The 16,470-nt window shown below is 36.4% G+C and overlaps 2 protein-coding genes across 3 annotated transcripts in view; one reads left to right on the top strand and one right to left on the bottom strand.

The window, feature by feature from the left end:
- Window positions 1-16,470, top strand: part of KCNK13 (potassium two pore domain channel subfamily K member 13) — a 151,191-nt gene that overhangs the window by 94,140 nt on the left and 40,581 nt on the right. The window lies entirely within an intron of this gene.
- LOC100932919 (zinc-alpha-2-glycoprotein-like) lies at window positions 4,179-12,519 on the bottom strand. The gene is made up of 4 exons (XM_012547351.3): window positions 12,437-12,519; window positions 9,684-9,944; window positions 8,889-9,167; window positions 4,179-4,507 (listed from the first exon to the last, which is right to left on the bottom strand). The coding sequence occupies exons 1-4, from the start codon at window positions 12,510-12,512 to the stop codon at window positions 4,227-4,229; spliced, it is 897 nt and encodes a 298-aa protein (XP_012402805.2). The 5' UTR covers window positions 12,513-12,519; the 3' UTR covers window positions 4,179-4,226.

The following is a 16,470-nucleotide window of genomic DNA, read 5'->3' as shown; positions in this document are numbered from 1 at the left end:
TGACACAAGTGTTTTCTACTTATGTGCTTCCTGACTCTGAGACCAAATTGCTATCACTTACTAAACATGGATTTTCAATAGAAGCATTACTAAAAAGTCACTATAAACAGGTTGTGACTAATTAGAATATGAGGTATGTAATCATACTGATCAACTAGGAAAACATTCTGAAAAGAGTAGGATTCCAGAGGTTTTAGGAATAATAGAATAAATATGGGGGAAGGCTTTTAGATACCTGAAAACCATGTGCCTGAATGACAGGAGGGGAAATAGAAGATGATATGCCCTGTGGGATATAGATAATATGGAATGCCTTACTCTTGCTCATCCCAATAAGTTGTGATATATGTTATTTGTCTAACATGCACTAGGCATTTTTTAAAAAAATCTTTATTTTTAGCAATGACGACATATGATCATCACTTTGATTTAGGAATGCCATTTTGAGAGTTATGATGAGCATATCTTGAAGAAGGATGGGGCAGAGATATGAATTAAGAAGATATAATAATCCAGGCAAGAAATAATGAAATCTGCTAACATAGCATACATATTAATGGAGAAATGTAGAAAAACATGACGTAGCTATTAATTGGGTTAGTGACATAAGGAAAAATTTGAGAATGATTCAGAGACAAATATTTTAATTCTGAGTGACTTAAAGGATCTACAGAAAAAGTGAAGTTAGTGGTGAGGATTTGGGGGAAAAGATAACAAATAAGAGTTTTGAACATGTTGAGTTTGAGATATTCAGCAGTCTTTTTAAAGAGTACACAATAGGGCTGTGGAAAGACAATTATCATTTCTGAAATATTTTTTAAATTGTGAATTTAAAAACAAATATTTTAACATACAATGAACGAGAAAGAAGATTATATAAAAAAACTATGAACTTATATATAATTTTAAAAAGAAATTTTATATATGTATACATAAATGTATATATATGTTTTATCCCTTTTTTAATAATTTCAAACTATTTTATTAATAATTCTCCTTTTAATCTGCTATACTACCCATTAACACATCCTCTTCCCAAAAAACAGGTAGAATCCCTCCCATGTAACAAAAATGTTTCAGTAAGCAAGGCAAATCAATACATTTGCCATGTCTGAGAATGCATATCTGATTAGGTATGTCTGGTCTATAACCTCTCTGTCAAGCAGTGAAATGTGTGTTTTATCATTGGTCTTTTGAAATCATAATTTCATTGCTTTGGTCAAAGTTTTAAGATTGTTTAAAGTTCTTTCTCCTCACATTATTATTATGGTCCTTAGATAAATTGCTTTGTGCTCATTTTACCCTACATCAGTGCCATATTTCACCAAATTCATTGTATTCAGTGTTTCATAAGCCACAGTAAAATTCCATTACAATAATAGATCACTATTTGTTTGGTCATTCCCCAATTAATAGGCAGGCATTTGTGTTCTAATTCTTTGGGAGGGAGGGTTATTTGTTTGGTTTTATTTTATGTATTTTGTTTTTATATTGCAAATACTTGATGATTATTACTATATTGTGAGAGCAAAACATTTAATTAAAATAATAATATAATGGCTCTGAAAGTGCATGTAATATATCATAGCTATAGCATCTCCCCCATTTATTACAAGCTAGTACAAGTGTTTTGTAATAGGACATTTTTCCTCTTTCTTCAACAGGCCTAGCAATGGCATATCTGGATTGAAATGAATATGCTATTTATTAATTTTAATGTGTAATTCCAAATTACTTTACAGAATGATTATATACCCATTCACAAGTTCACCAACAGTACATCTGTCCTCCCATAGCCCCTTTAATATTTATAATTTTTTTGTCATCTTTGTCACTCTGATGAGTCTGAAATATAATCAGAGAATGGCTCTAATTTGCATTTTTCAAATAAGGTATAATTTGGACCACTTTTAAAAATATGGCTATAGATAGTTAAGTTTCTTCCCTTGAGAACAGTCTGTTCATAACCCTAAATCATTTCTCCATTGAGGAATGGCTCTTTTTTTTATATATGTGCATCAGTTCCTTATATATTTTGGAAATGAGACTTTTTTTTTTCAGAAAAACTTGCTGCAAAGGGTTTTTTTGACAGTTGTTTCCCTTTCAATTATAGTTTTTTAGATTTTTTTTACATAAAGATTTTGGCTTGATATAATTAACAATTATCTATTTTATCTTCTGTGGTTATCTCTTTTCCTTATTTGGTCACAAAATATTTTCTTAGCCATAAATCTTGCAATCTTATTTCAGGTTTCTTTAATTTGTTTATAAAATTACTTTTTATATCTATGCCACGTATTCTTTTGGATTTATCTGTATATAAGAAGAAATAAAGTATTGGTATGAATCTAATTTCCTCCATATTGCATCTACTTTTCTTGTTTCTAGTTCTTTGCTGGTGCAAAAATTGTCGTTGTAAACATTTTTGTCCATAGGGAACTTTTTTTTTTGGCTGAGGCAATTGAGGTTAAGTAACTTGTCTAGGGTCACATAGCTAGGAAGTGTTAAGTGTCTGAGGTCACATTTGAACTCAGGTCCTTCTGACTTCAGGGCTGGTACTCTTCCACTACTAGTTGACCCCATAGGGAATTTATTTTGTTTTTTTTTTTCCTCCAGGAGTTATATGTCTGCCGGCAGTAACCTAGCTAGGCAAAAGAGCATCCTGCAGGACTTCCAGCTGGAAATGTCCAATAGACAGTTGATGGTATGAGACTGGAAGGAACTCATGAGAAAATCTGGGAGCCATTAGCATAGATATGGTAGCTGAATCAGTGGAAGCAAATACTTTGTTTTTTTTTTTTTATATGTGGACTCTATAAGTAATCTGCTGAAGTCTATGGGATCCTTTTCAGAATTATTGTTAACACCCCCATAATTGACAGAAATACTAAATTTCAATTAGAAGTTATTGAAAATAAAGATGTACCCCATCCAAGTTCATGGAACCCCTGATATCTAGCCACAGGATCCTTAGAGATCCATGGACCCCCATATTAAGACCTACAAGGAGGAAAGGAAAAGGAACAAGACTTAAGGTTTGGGGAGATAGGACACGGGTCCCATAACTGAGTAGTGATCTTCATCTAGGCAGAAGAACCATATTGCAGAATAATATAAAACTTAAATTAGGGTTCTTTGAAAATGCATTTATTTACTTGAGACAAAGTTAGTAAGGGGCTGGGAAGCCTTCCCTTGACCTTCAAATAAGGGGAGAATTTTTGGAGGGCTAAAGGGAAGTGTTTTAGAGGATCGCTACTCTCTCCACCTGCTTCTTCTTCAGCCCCAGCTCCATTAATCTTCTCTTGAGTTTGGACAAGCAAGATCCAAGTGTTCCCACTTGATGCCCATTCCCTGCTTGGGTCACATTCTGATCTCTCAGGAGCATCTAAGCCTATGTCATTCTCTTTCTTACCCTTCTGTCACCTACCATCTTCCTTTGGTCTGCAGGTACTTGCAACCATTCTTCCATCCTCTGTCATTCCTATTGCTCTTGAATCCCACCCTTTCCAATACAATTTGCTGCTTGCATCAGCTTTAATAAGCTGCTTTCCCAGGTATGGCATATATGCAATTGGAATTTCTTAAACTGCCTTCAGCTCATTGTTGCCTTCCACAGTAATCCTACATTCTTCCCTCACATTCCAATTAACCACAACATAAATGTGTGCATGCATGTATGTATTTATGTTTATCATATATATGTGTGATGCATGTGTGTATCATATATATGTGTGATTTATTGAGAAATAATGTGTATTAGGCAACACAGAGTTGGACTCAGGGTCAAGAAGACCTGGGTTGAAGGTTCTGCCCTTACCAGAACTGTGTGACTTTTGGGCAACTTACTTAACTCCTCAGTGCCCCACTGAGCCATCTTAAGTATTGAAATTTAATTACAGTAAGTTATATTGTTGGGGGAAGTTTCCTCACTGGGATAAAATGAAACCTCAGTCCAGGACTTCCCCTCAAAACTGATTTACACAATTTTACTTTGTTTATACACTGATCTTTATTTCTTCATCTTAATGTTGTTTGTCTCCTATTGTAAGTTTTGGCATGGAAAGTCTAGGTATATTTAATTCTCTTTTCCAGATCTCCAAATTGTTGAATGAAGTGATGGTGATGTGGGGGTGGTTATGATTAAGGTCCTTCCAGCTTCTCTCTCCCATCTTGGTTGATAGAGTGATGGAACTGAATCTGTAAGGCCCTGTCAATCTCTGACTTTCTTATTCCTCATCCCAGGCCACAATAAAGGCCTCAGGCAAGCTTTCATGAACCACATGACAGGAATAACTCTTTTTCTTTAGCAAAGGTATGTTAACAGTTATTGAGACCTGATAAGTACCATTTCCAATGATCTGGGTTTGTCCAACTTCTTTCTTCTGGATTTTTCCATCCTGAAGCCAATGCAATTCAATTTCTCTTGGATAAAAGTCATAGGCCAGGCACTCCAAAACCAAGTTTCCTCCAGGGGCTGAGTAATGGCTGAGATTCACCTTGGGGGGAACTATAAAAAAATGGAAAGGTAGCATGAATAGTAGAATTTTAGATCTACCTTACCCACTTATTCAACACTCCCAGATTTCTTCCTAGACCCATTAAAAGAATTATCATGAATTTTCTAAAATCTCGGTCCTACCAATTAAATTATTACTGTATAAGAGAGATTTTGATAAGAATTGGGGATACAATAAGAGGCAAAAACAGTCCTTACCTTCAAGGAGCTTACAATGTATTGGGGGAGATAAACTGCATGTAAATATGTACATAGTAAACTAATAGGAAATAATTAAAAGAGGAAAAGAAAGCATGTGGAATTAATAGAAGCTGGAGAAAACTTCCTGTAGAAGATGGGATTTAGTTGGGAATTAAAGGTAAATAAGAAATGAAGGAAGGAGATCCTTATATCAGAGGAAAGAGAATTGCCTCTCCTCTCTGTGCTGACCACTCTGGTGATTTATCTATTTCTAAAGTTCTGCTGCTCTTTTTCAAGTCTGTCACCCCTTCCATGAAGTCCACCAGTGATTCTTCACTGCTCACCACATGTGATTCCAATTTCTCAGCTTCTTCATCAGTGTTCTACCACCATCTAACAACCTCCAAATGTTGTCCCATCTTAAAATTCTTTTTCACTACTTTCCACACTAACTCTCTATACAATAGCCAAACTAATTCATTGCTTTCACGAAAATACACCACGAGGAATCTATCTGTATCTTTTTTCCTGTACCAATCCACTTTTATTCCATCTTTCTAAAGTTTATTATCAATGAATGTGCAGACATTTATTGATTCTCCCCAGTACTCTTCTGGGCACTACAGTGAATATGGGAAAATAAAAGATTTGATCACTCACATTCAAGAAACAATCAGAAGACTATTGTTAACTTGTGTAGTGTTGAGCTTAAAAATGACAAGGATTTCAGAAAAGGGAAGGTTTAATGGGGTTAGTTGAATTCCTAGATCAGTTAGTTGGGATTTGAAATGGATCCTGAAAGATAAAGCAGCATTTAGAAAAATCAAAAAATGGAGTGAAAAATGGCATTTCAGGTAAGAGAAATAACATCGACAGAGACCCAGAGCAAGAGTGATTATGTTGTGGAATATAAGACCTTGAAAATACCTTTTTGACTAGTGAATGTAGAGTTTGAGGATTAGTCCTCAAGAATAAGATTTAATGAATGGAGTTTAAGCAGTGGAATTTGAGAATTAAGTCATATTATAGAAAGTACTGAAAGGCAAACAGAGGAGTTAGAATTTAAGATGATAAAAAGTTCTTTGTAAGTTCTTGAACAGGTGTAATGAAAGTAGTGTTCTTTTTTATTTGTTTTATTTTTTGCTTGTTTTGCTGAGGCAATTGGGTGAAGTGACTTGCCTAGGGTCACACAGCTAGGAAGTATTAAGTGTCTGAGGTCAGATTTGAACTCAGGTCCTCCTGATTTCAGGGCTGGTGCTCTATCCACTACACCATCTAGCTGCCCCTGAAAGTGGTATTCTAATATCATGATTTTGGTAATGATGTACAAGACGAATTTGAAAGGAAGAGAAAATGAAGCTTTCTTGGATAATTACAGTTATCTCTTCCATATTGAAACTTTTCCCATTATAATTTTTGATATATCTTCTTAGCATAAGAAATTAAATGGAAATTTTGGGGGAGTTTTGCAGAAGCCGCAGAGTAAACAAAAAAACCAGCAGATGACACAGAAAGTTTAGAAACTCAGAAATAATAAAACATATGGATAGATTTATATAATATCAACATATTTTATCATTTAATACCATAATTCAAACTTCTTTTTTAGTACAAAAGGAGGGTCAAAAAATTTTACATGGATTTTCCCAATTGCAGGGCCCACACTTCTAACACCCAAGATGTGAAACTGTATAACACTATAGGTGTATAACCATCAGACTTAAAATAAAACCATAGACCTCTATACTTAGTTCTTAAGGGATGACATGATCTAACCTTGACAATAATCTCTTCTTTATGACTGACATGTTATTCATAATCTCTACTTGTAGTGATATATAGTGATAAAGAACTCTCTATATCTTTTGAATATTTCTAATTGTTAAGATGGTGGAACAATGAATTAAAATGCCTACCCTAAAGTCAGGAAGACTCAATTTGAACCATGAGTTCAAATCTGGCCTCAGACACTAGCTGTGCAACTGTGAGCAAGTCACTTTAAACTCTGTTTGCCTCAATTGCTAATCTATAAAATAAGCTAGAAGGAAATGTCAAAAAAAAAAAAAAAATCCAAGTGCAGTCGCAAAGAGTCAGCCAGATTGAAAAATAACTCAATAACAGCTTTAAAGATAAATTTTCCTTGTATTGAACCAAAAATCTGCCTCCCTGTAACTTCCAGATATCCATTGCTCCTAGATCTCAGGTGATTAGTATAGAGAAGAAACTGTACCCAAGGTATTAATTTGAAAGAAAACCAACAGAATGTAGTAATTCATTCAGTGTAGAGGATTAAAGAGAGTGTTAATAATAACCTAATGGAATCCAGTTAATCCAAATAATTAATGATTCTTTTATTTTTTGCTTTAAACCTTTGATTTTATTAGCATGGACAATTCCTTTTCTCAATTCAAATAGGTGACTCTTTTGCATATATATTTGCTCAGAGCCACTGAGAGGTTCTGGGACTTTCCCGAATTAATTCAAAAAGTCAGTCAGAGGTGGAACCTGTATCTCAATCTTCCTGACTTTGAAGTTCGTACTCTATTCCCAATCATATGATGCCACTTGTTTTTTCTTGTATTTCACCCATTGTGCAATAGGAGCTTTCCAGAAAAGAGTACTCTGTCCCACAATACAACAGAGTCAAAATTTGGGGACTGTTCTGGGACATTCCCTTGATTTGCCTTGACTTTCCATAATGACACAAAGTTCTAGAAGAGATCCACCCATACGGAGAGTAAAATTTCAATCATTCCTCATTGGGAAGCAATTCCACAATCACAAAACTTTTGGCTCCCTGTTCCCCTTCAGATTAAATATAAATGTCTCTATTTGGTATTTAAAGCTCTTTACCACCGGGCCTATTTCTTCCTCTCTAGCCTTATTGCAAATTGCTTTCCACATATTTTGTGGTCTAATCATATTGGCCTTTTTGTTGTTCCTCATGACATATAGCGAGGATTGTCATTGGTCCTTTTTGGAAATAAAGAAAATGTGAACAACACAGCTCCCAACCTTTGTCTCCTTATCTTTGTATTGGCTGATTTCATTGTTGGAATGCCCTTCCTCCTTATCTGTGCCCTCAGAATTCCTGGTTCCTTTCAAAATAACTCTAACCTTCTACATGATGTCTTCCTGCAAAATGTCTTGTACTTCAAGGTCATCTTTGTATCTAGTTACTTCATGTGTGTATTTTCTATATATATATATATATATATATATATGAACATACTTCTGTGTGTACATATCTTCCTCTGAGAATCTATGCTCATTTGTGGTAGGGACTGTTTAGTTTTGTCTTGCACAAAAACTGGTATAGCAGAAATGTAATAAAAAGCTTATGATGACTCTTCCTTACTCTACCCCTCTGACAGAGTTGAGGTTGCTGCCTCCATGGTCTCAGGTTTAAGACTGGTAGCCAAAGTAGCTGCTTAGTCTCCCTAAAATGCTTAATCTCCCTATCCCTCAACATTTTTAGTTGTAAACAAGGAGGTTGAAACAGATAATTTCTACCATCCTTTTGAGTTTTCATATTAAATGGTTCTCTGTTCTAATCTCAATATCCTAGTTGGATCATTCCAGACCAATTATGCTCAAACTATATACCATAACCATCTGGATAATTCTGTGTGAGAGAGAAACTGGAGAAATTCTCTGCAGTAGGGAAACATCTGTCTGTGTCCTCTTCAACAGATCAGACAATCCTTAAGTGATTAGTTTCTCTGTGTTGATGGGAACCAAATCATGAAGAGGCTCCCTTAGGCATATTTTGCCCATCCAAGGACAGCATGAATAAGCAGGAAATTCAGATGGGCAACAGCCCATATGTGAGCCTTAATTATACTCCCAACAAGTCCTAATGATTAAATCCCCAACCCTAAGACTTAACCCCTACTCTAGCCTTCCATTTTAGGGGCTAGGAATATATTTCAATCATTCCAACAGAGCTTAGGAGAGCTCAAGAGTAAGCCATATCTCATTTTTAAGGAGCTTTGTCTCCTGGTTATTGTAAATGAAAAGGGGAGGAAAGAACTGGCGACCGGTGGGGATTTGAAAATATGAACACAAGTTCATGGGAGTTTCATTTTGGGAGCCTGCATAACTATTCTACTGGAAGTGTTTTCAGGTGTTCCCAGTCTTTAAGGTGGTGTTCTTCCCTTGAACTGTAGAAAAACACGAGAGAGATAGGTACTTAGCTGGTGCAGATAAGCCTTCCCAAGTTCCAGGTATGTTCGTAGTGTCCCAATACACTCTTCCTCCAGATAAGCTTTGGCTCGATACACAGCACCTGGATCTGCCTCCCACCTTTGCTTGATCACATCAGCTGCAGGATCTAAGGGGATCCAGGCTGGTATCTCAGTGGTTTTGAATTCAATGAAGTCTCGTCCATCATACTGACACTTCCAGAATCCCTTTGCGAAATTATCACCACAAAGTTGACAGCCAAAACGCCCCTGAAAGATATGGGATCCTGGAAAAATCCCAGTCCCAGGTATGTTTAAAGATCTGTAGTGCACCAAAATGTACTATTTTGTTTACGCTCCCACCTGGAGGATCTCAGACCCATTAATTAAGAAAAGTCTAGCAGCTAAGGCTGCTTCCAGACAAGAAGCGAGTTCCAGAAAGGCAACAGTTCTAGGACAGGGATTCTCAATTGGATTTCCCGCTAGCTTTGGGGAGCTCATGAACTTGTTTTTTTTAAGTATTTTGAAAACTATAATATAATTGGTTTTCCTTGTAATCCTATATATTTAATGCTTTTAAAAACATGATTCTGAGAAGGTGTCCATAGGCTTTGTCTCTCAGCCAGAGTCCGTGACACAAAAAGGGTTAACAAAAAAGGGTCTAAGTTCATATCTTGTACCTTTCTGAAAGTGGTGTTAACCAAATCCCCAGTTTAGGAGCCAGGAGTGTTGGTCCCTCAAACCTCTCCTAAGAAGTGAGCTCCTAGACCCAGAGTCTTTTTACCACTGATGAACCAACTCACCTTTCCCATCATTGTAATAGTCTGTGATGTTTTGCATGTTCTCTAAGACAAAATCTTCCCTTCTCTTCTGTAGCTGGCTCTCCTTCTCCCAGTCATTCATCCCCTCTACTTTGTCCCATGGTGACAGTGGTATTGCCTTCTGGCTTTTGCTGTCATATTGGTAGAAGGCTTGGCCATTGAGGTAACCAGTGTTTGTGAAGCTGAACTCTTCTGGCCCGGGATGTGATAGGGCTGTGTCTTGGTAGATCAGAGTGTAACATCCTGGGAGAAATATAGGGAGAACTAGAGTGAGACAGGTTAGTGCTAATACTCCAAACAGGGAGTTTGTTCACTAAGGAGTAAAAGAGGCAGGAATGGGGTCAGGGATGAGGGGCTAACTGAAAATCGCTCTGGTCACTGGGGTCCACAGCATCCCTTCTTCAGTCTGACCCTCATCCAATAGATTTTGCCCTCTTGTGACCAATTGTTCTTTTCTCCCTTGATCACATTTGCTGTATATCTGGGATTTTAAGAATGACAAATTGGTCCCAGAAGAGGTTAACCAAGGTGATAAGGATACTCAGAACTTTGTGACAAGAAGGCTACTTGAAGGAATCCCCTTAAAGGCAGGGTAAGGAGAGGAGGTGAATAGGGATATGATAGCTATTTTTAAATATTTGAAAGACTGTCCTATGAAAGAGTAGCCAGATTTTCTCTATGTCCTTCCTGAAATATAGTCATTAGTTGAAATTATAGGGAAGCAGTTCAACTGGAAAAGGAAGAAAGAGAATTTCCTCTTGAGTTCTCTGGAAATGGGCTGGGATGCATCCTGAGAGAGTGAACTTTTCATTCATTAGACAAGCAGAGGGTGGATGACCACTTGTTGTGCAAAGGGTATTATTAACCTAAATAGAAGGTTGAACTAGATTTTCTCTAAAGCTGTTTTCAACTTTGGGATTCTATTAAATTTGTGTACTTAGGGTCCCCTACTCTGCCTCTCTGTGTAATAGCTTTAATATATTTAACATGATTGTACATGTATAGTCTATATTAGAGTGCATGCTGTCTCAGGGAAAAGGGAGGAAAGAAAGAGAAGGAGAAAAATTTGGAGCTGCAAATCTTACAAAGATGAATACTGAAAACTATCTTTACATATAATTGAAAAAAATAAAATACTATTAAATAAAACAAATAAATAAACAGACCTTGGACAGTAAGTCATCCCAATATCATTACCTATATTTTACAAAGGAGATGACACTGATGATCTGAAAGGTTGATTCCTTTCCTACAATGCTCTCTTCTTCTCTCTTCTTACTTCTAACTTCCTTTCTTCTCAATGGAGAAAAGACTATACTAATTATATTGATTCAATAGCCTCTCAGACCAATAATAGGGAAAAGCTTAGCTTTTTAAAACTTAGCTTAGCTTTCTGCTTAGCATTTGTCTAACCTGCAATGCTTTGGAAGAAAGGCATAAAGTTGGGAAATGGAGGGCTTTATTTGAGAAACAATATGAAGGCCAGTTTTGCTGCATAAACTAGAGTATGAAAGAAAGTCACGTACAACAAGGCTGGGAAAGTAGGCTTGAGCTAGGTTGTGGAAGATCTGAAATGCCAAATAGGAGTTTGGACCCCTCACAAAACCACTCACATATCTCATCAATCATATACACGAAATGAGAAAACAAGATGTCATGGAAACACATTAAGGTCAAGAGACACAAGTTTATATATTCTTGTTTTCTTCTCTTCCAATAAAATGAAAACTATTTGAAGACAGGGACTGTTATACCTCAGACATCCATTGCCAAAATACTCTGGACATAAATAGCGGGATCAACTAGGTGACTCAACATTAGTTATATAGGCCCAAATTTTCCCTCTCTCCCAAACTCCCAAATTTTGTTCAAGGACAAAATCCGACTGCATACATATACTGTGTCTGTTATATTGCCTTGAAAGAGACCTTGTGTCTCCTAAGGGATCTCAGTCCTCTTCATGTCATTATTAGTCTGTCTGTAATGTCCCTGGTCCCAAGCAATGGTATTTTTCTACCCCTTTATTCCTGTGTTTGAGTAAAGTAGATGAAGGGTCTCAAAACATGAGGAAATTCTTCAGGAACAATGAAGCAGGCATCTCTATTGCCTTGTGAAATTATGTGTATTTGTCTGTCTGTTTCCCTGGCTGACTGAGCAACCTGCTGTTTGTGTAATTCTGCTTTACCTAAATCTAATTCATGCATTAATTAATTTATGTGCAACTCAAGACATCATCGTTGGTCCTCTCTGAAAACAAAGCAATACTTTGCTTTGTAACACTTGCTATCTGTACTTTCTCCAGGGGATGAAGGAAGAAAGACCTGAGGAATTATGAGATACTGATCTATGGCCAAAATGGCTTATGGGAAGCAGATCCCTCCCTTTCTTTCTTCTTTCACTTCTATCACTTCTTTCTTTTTTAGATCTCCTGCTCCTTATATATTTCCTCCATAATATCCCAAGGCAGAACAAGCAGTCATTATTTACAGAGTCCTCTTCTAACTCTGAGGTTCAACTGGAAAGCACCTCAAGGGCCAAATAGTTCCAACTCTTCTACTTTTCAGATAAAGAAATGTAGCTTAGAGAGGTTAAGTGACATTCCTACAAATGGCAGTAGCAGAGCTGGGATTCACACTCAGATCTCCAAAGTCCAAATCTAACATTCTCATGACTCTTCTGTGATAGTGTTCTAGCCCTCTCCACCAAAGCAGCTTTTTCCCATTTGCTCTACTCACGGGCTCCTGATTTCTTTGACATTGTGGTGTCCATAAATAATAGCAGGATAAATATAGTGGTCAGGGACCCCATCATTCCAGGTTTGGAGATTTATTTTGAGTAAGAATCAGATTCAGCACAGATTTGGCTCAGGTTTTCTTTTGTGTCGTGTTCTAGGCTGATGGACACAACTCAGGAGAGGATAATTCAATGGCCAATGAGAGTTTCAGGGTAGAATCCACCCCTTGAGTGTTGGAAATAAGACAGATAGATACTGAAAATAGAGCAAAAAACAAGCAAACAAAGCAGGTTGAATTCCAAGTGCAGTTTGTACAAAAAAAGAATTGGGGATTTAATGGACTACAAGCTCTATGTGAGCCAATGCAGTTGTATTCACAAAACCTAAGTAGGCCAGGTAACTCTATATATAATGTCTAGATGGAAGGAAAGGGTTCTGCCATGGGTACTATAAGAGATATTGTGTCCAGTTCGAAATGCCACATTTTAGGAGGGGCCTGACAAGCTGGAATGCTTCTAAAGGAGGGAAACCAGGAAAGTGAGCAGATCAGAAATCAAGAATGTCCATTGAAAGCAGCATATTTTTGGAAAGTTAGACACAAGAAGGACATAGTGACTCTCTTCAAATTTCTAAAATGTCGTTGTATGAAGGAAGGAATAAACTCATTCTCTGCTGTAACAGGGAAGAAGTAGGCACAGAAGTAGAAGTAACAGTTCATTTTAAATGGGACATCCTATCAAGGAGAGCTGTCCAAATGGAACAGTGTCAGTAGGCACTCCTAACTGCTCTACTAGCATTTTTTAAGAGAAGTTATGGGCAGTAGGTGATACAGTAGATAGGGCACTGGGCCTGGACCCAGGAAAACTCATCTTCCTGAGTTCAAATCTGGCCTCTCACACTTACTATTTTACCCTGAGCAAGTCATTTAACTCTGCTTACCTTAGTTTCCTCATCTGTCAAATGAGTGGAAAAGGAAATAGCAAACCATTTTAGCATCTTTGCTAAGAAAACTCTAAAATGGGGTCACAAAAATGAGACATGCCTGAAATGACTAAATAACAACAAAAGAATTTTATTAATAGAGAGAATTCATCTGCAGATAGGTGGAGTCCTAAAAATTCTTCCTATTGATAGATTAACTGGTTAACCAAAGGTGTTCAAATTTGAAAAAAAAAATTAAATCAATTATTTCTCTGCAGCATTATAGGTCTGTAGATATGCCAACTAAGTTAAGCCAAACTAAAGGGCTGAGACAAGACCAGGTACTTGCAGTACTACAAATTGAAGGCACCACAGTCACTGTCATTATTTTGTCTGGCTATATATCCAGTGAACCCTGGAAATCTAATGAGTAGCTAACTTAGGGATAAAAGAGGTTGAGTACTGTTGTTCTAGAGTCTATCAGGATCTTCATAAAATATCAACCAATTGACTGCATTAGCCTTTAAAATAGAGATTTACTATTCATTTTTTAATATTGATATCACAGTATTAATTGTACTTTTGATCTTTATATTGCACCAATTCATAGCTCTTCCATGTCTTTTTGAAATATCTGTTTCCTAATTTCTTACATCACAATAGTATGCTATCACATCATAAGTTATTTAGCCATTCTTCAATCAATGAATACCCTCTTATTTTCCAGCTTTTGGATTTTTTTTTAACCACCACAAAAGAGCTGCTATAAATATGTTTGTCTGCACAGGACATTTTCCTCTTTCTTTGATCTCTTTTGGGCATAGACTTATCTGGGACAAATACATTATTAATTTTGTGTATAATTCAAAATTGCTTTTCAGAATGGTTCTACATTCTTACATGTTCATCAGCTGTGTGTCAGTGTACATGTCTTCTAATATATCCTTCAAAATTCATAATTTTATTTTTCCTCATCTTTGCTACAATCATTGGCAAATTTTTGTTATCTTTGCCACACTGATGAGTATGAAGTGAAATTTCAGAATTGCTTTATTTTGTGTTTTTATGATTAGTAATGATTTGGAATATGGCTGTAGGTGACACAGGTTTCTAGCCTGTTGATATACTTAGATCAATTTGGAATTGTTCTTTTTCTTATAAATTTCAATCAGTTCTTAATTTATCTTGAAGATAAGCTCTATGGTAGTTGAATACATGGGAGTCAATACATGTGTATGTACATATATATATATATATATATATATATATATATATATAAAGGGTTTTTCCTTTTCTGTGTCATAGACTATTTTTGCCATTTTGGTGAAATCTGTAGACCCCTTTTGAAATAATATTTCTTGCCTACTTTTATAATTGAATAAAAGGCTAAAATTTCCATTTAAGTTCATAGAATCCCTGAAATCTGCCACAGATTCTCCTTGGAGCCTATGGATCACAGGTTAAGAATAACTGATTTAGAAAGAGAAGAAGGCCCTAGGCTGAGTTTTGAAGAAGGAATGTCCATGGATTGAAGACATGACTGGCAAGACACTAATGGTGATCTAGTAAAGAAGATTGAGTAGCAACCATCATCTCTGCAAGAGAAGAACCAATAGGGCTATTTCCCCTATTGGGGAAAATGTCAGAAAACTCCTCTCAGGGTTCTTGGACAAGGCATTTATTCACCCAAGGCAATGTTTTTTGTGACATCCTCAGGGAGAATTAATAATACTACCTAATAAGAGGTAGTATTATTATAAAGTATTATATTTTAAAGTTTGCAAAGAGTTTTCCATACATTATCTCATTTGATCCTGATGGCATTTATATAAAATCAGACCTATTTTATCCCAATTTTATAGATGAGGAAAGAGAATTTGAACAAAATTAAGTGACTTACACAAGATTATAGAGCTAATAAGCATATGAGAACTCAGATTTGAACTCAGATTTTCCTTACTCCAAACCTAACACCACTTATATACTACACCATTTAACTGATCAATAATGAAAACTTAATGCCAAAGAATTAGGAAAATTATCAGTGGAAGAAATACTGAGGGGCCTGGTGAGCTTCCTTTGGACCTTAAATGACTAAGAATAATTCCAAAATGTCTGGAAGCAGGTGTTCTGGAGACTGGTTATTCTACTTGACTCTTTTTCCTCCTTAGACCCATTCATCATTTTTTGGGTTAGAAAAGAGCAGTACAAAAAGTTATCAAACTGTGCATACCCTTTGACCCAGCAGTGTTACTACTGGGCTTATATCCCAAAGAGATATTAAAGAAGGGAAAGGGACCTGTATGTGCATGAATGTTTGTGGCAGCCCTCTTTGTAGTGGCTAGAAACTGGAAACTGAGTGGATGCCCATCAATTGGAGAATGGCTGAATAAATTGTGGTATATGAATATTATGGAATATTATTTTTCTGTAAGAAATGACCAACAGGATGATTTCAGAAAGGCCTGAAGAGACTTACATGAACTGATGCTGAGTGAAACGAGCAGGGCCACGAGATCATTATATACTTCAACAACAATACTATATGATGACCAATTCTGATGGACTTGGCCATCCTCAGCAATGAGATGAACAAAATCATTTCCAACGGAACAGTAATGAACTGAACCAGTTACGCCCAGTGAAAGAATTCTGGGAGATGACTGAAAACCATTACATTGAATTCCCCATCCCTATATTTTTGCCCACCTGCATTTTGGATTTCCTTCAGAGGCTAATTGTACAATATTTCAGAGTCCGATTCTTTTTGTACAGCAAAATAATGGTTTGGTCATGTATATTTATTGTGTATCTAATTTATATTTTAATATATTTAACATCTACTGGTAATCCTGCCATCTGGGGGAGAGGGTAGGGAGAAGGAGGGGAAAAAATGGAACAAGAGGTTTGGCGATTATCAGTGCTGTAAAGTTACCCATACATATAATCTGTAAATAAAAGGCTATTAAATTAAAAAAAGAAAAAGAAAGAAAAGAAAAGAGCAGTAGTCAAATGTTCCAACTTGCTGTCCATGTAACAATCGGGTCACATTCTGCTCCATTCAAGCACATCTGTTCAATTGACCTAGCCATGGAGAGCAGGACAAGACAGAAA

The sequence above is a fragment of the Sarcophilus harrisii genome, chromosome 2, assembly GCF_902635505.1.
Source record: "Sarcophilus harrisii chromosome 2, mSarHar1.11, whole genome shotgun sequence".
In the NCBI taxonomy this organism is placed as follows: Eukaryota; Metazoa; Chordata; class Mammalia; order Dasyuromorphia; family Dasyuridae; genus Sarcophilus; species Sarcophilus harrisii.
This window is presented reverse-complemented; position numbering and strand designations above follow the sequence as displayed.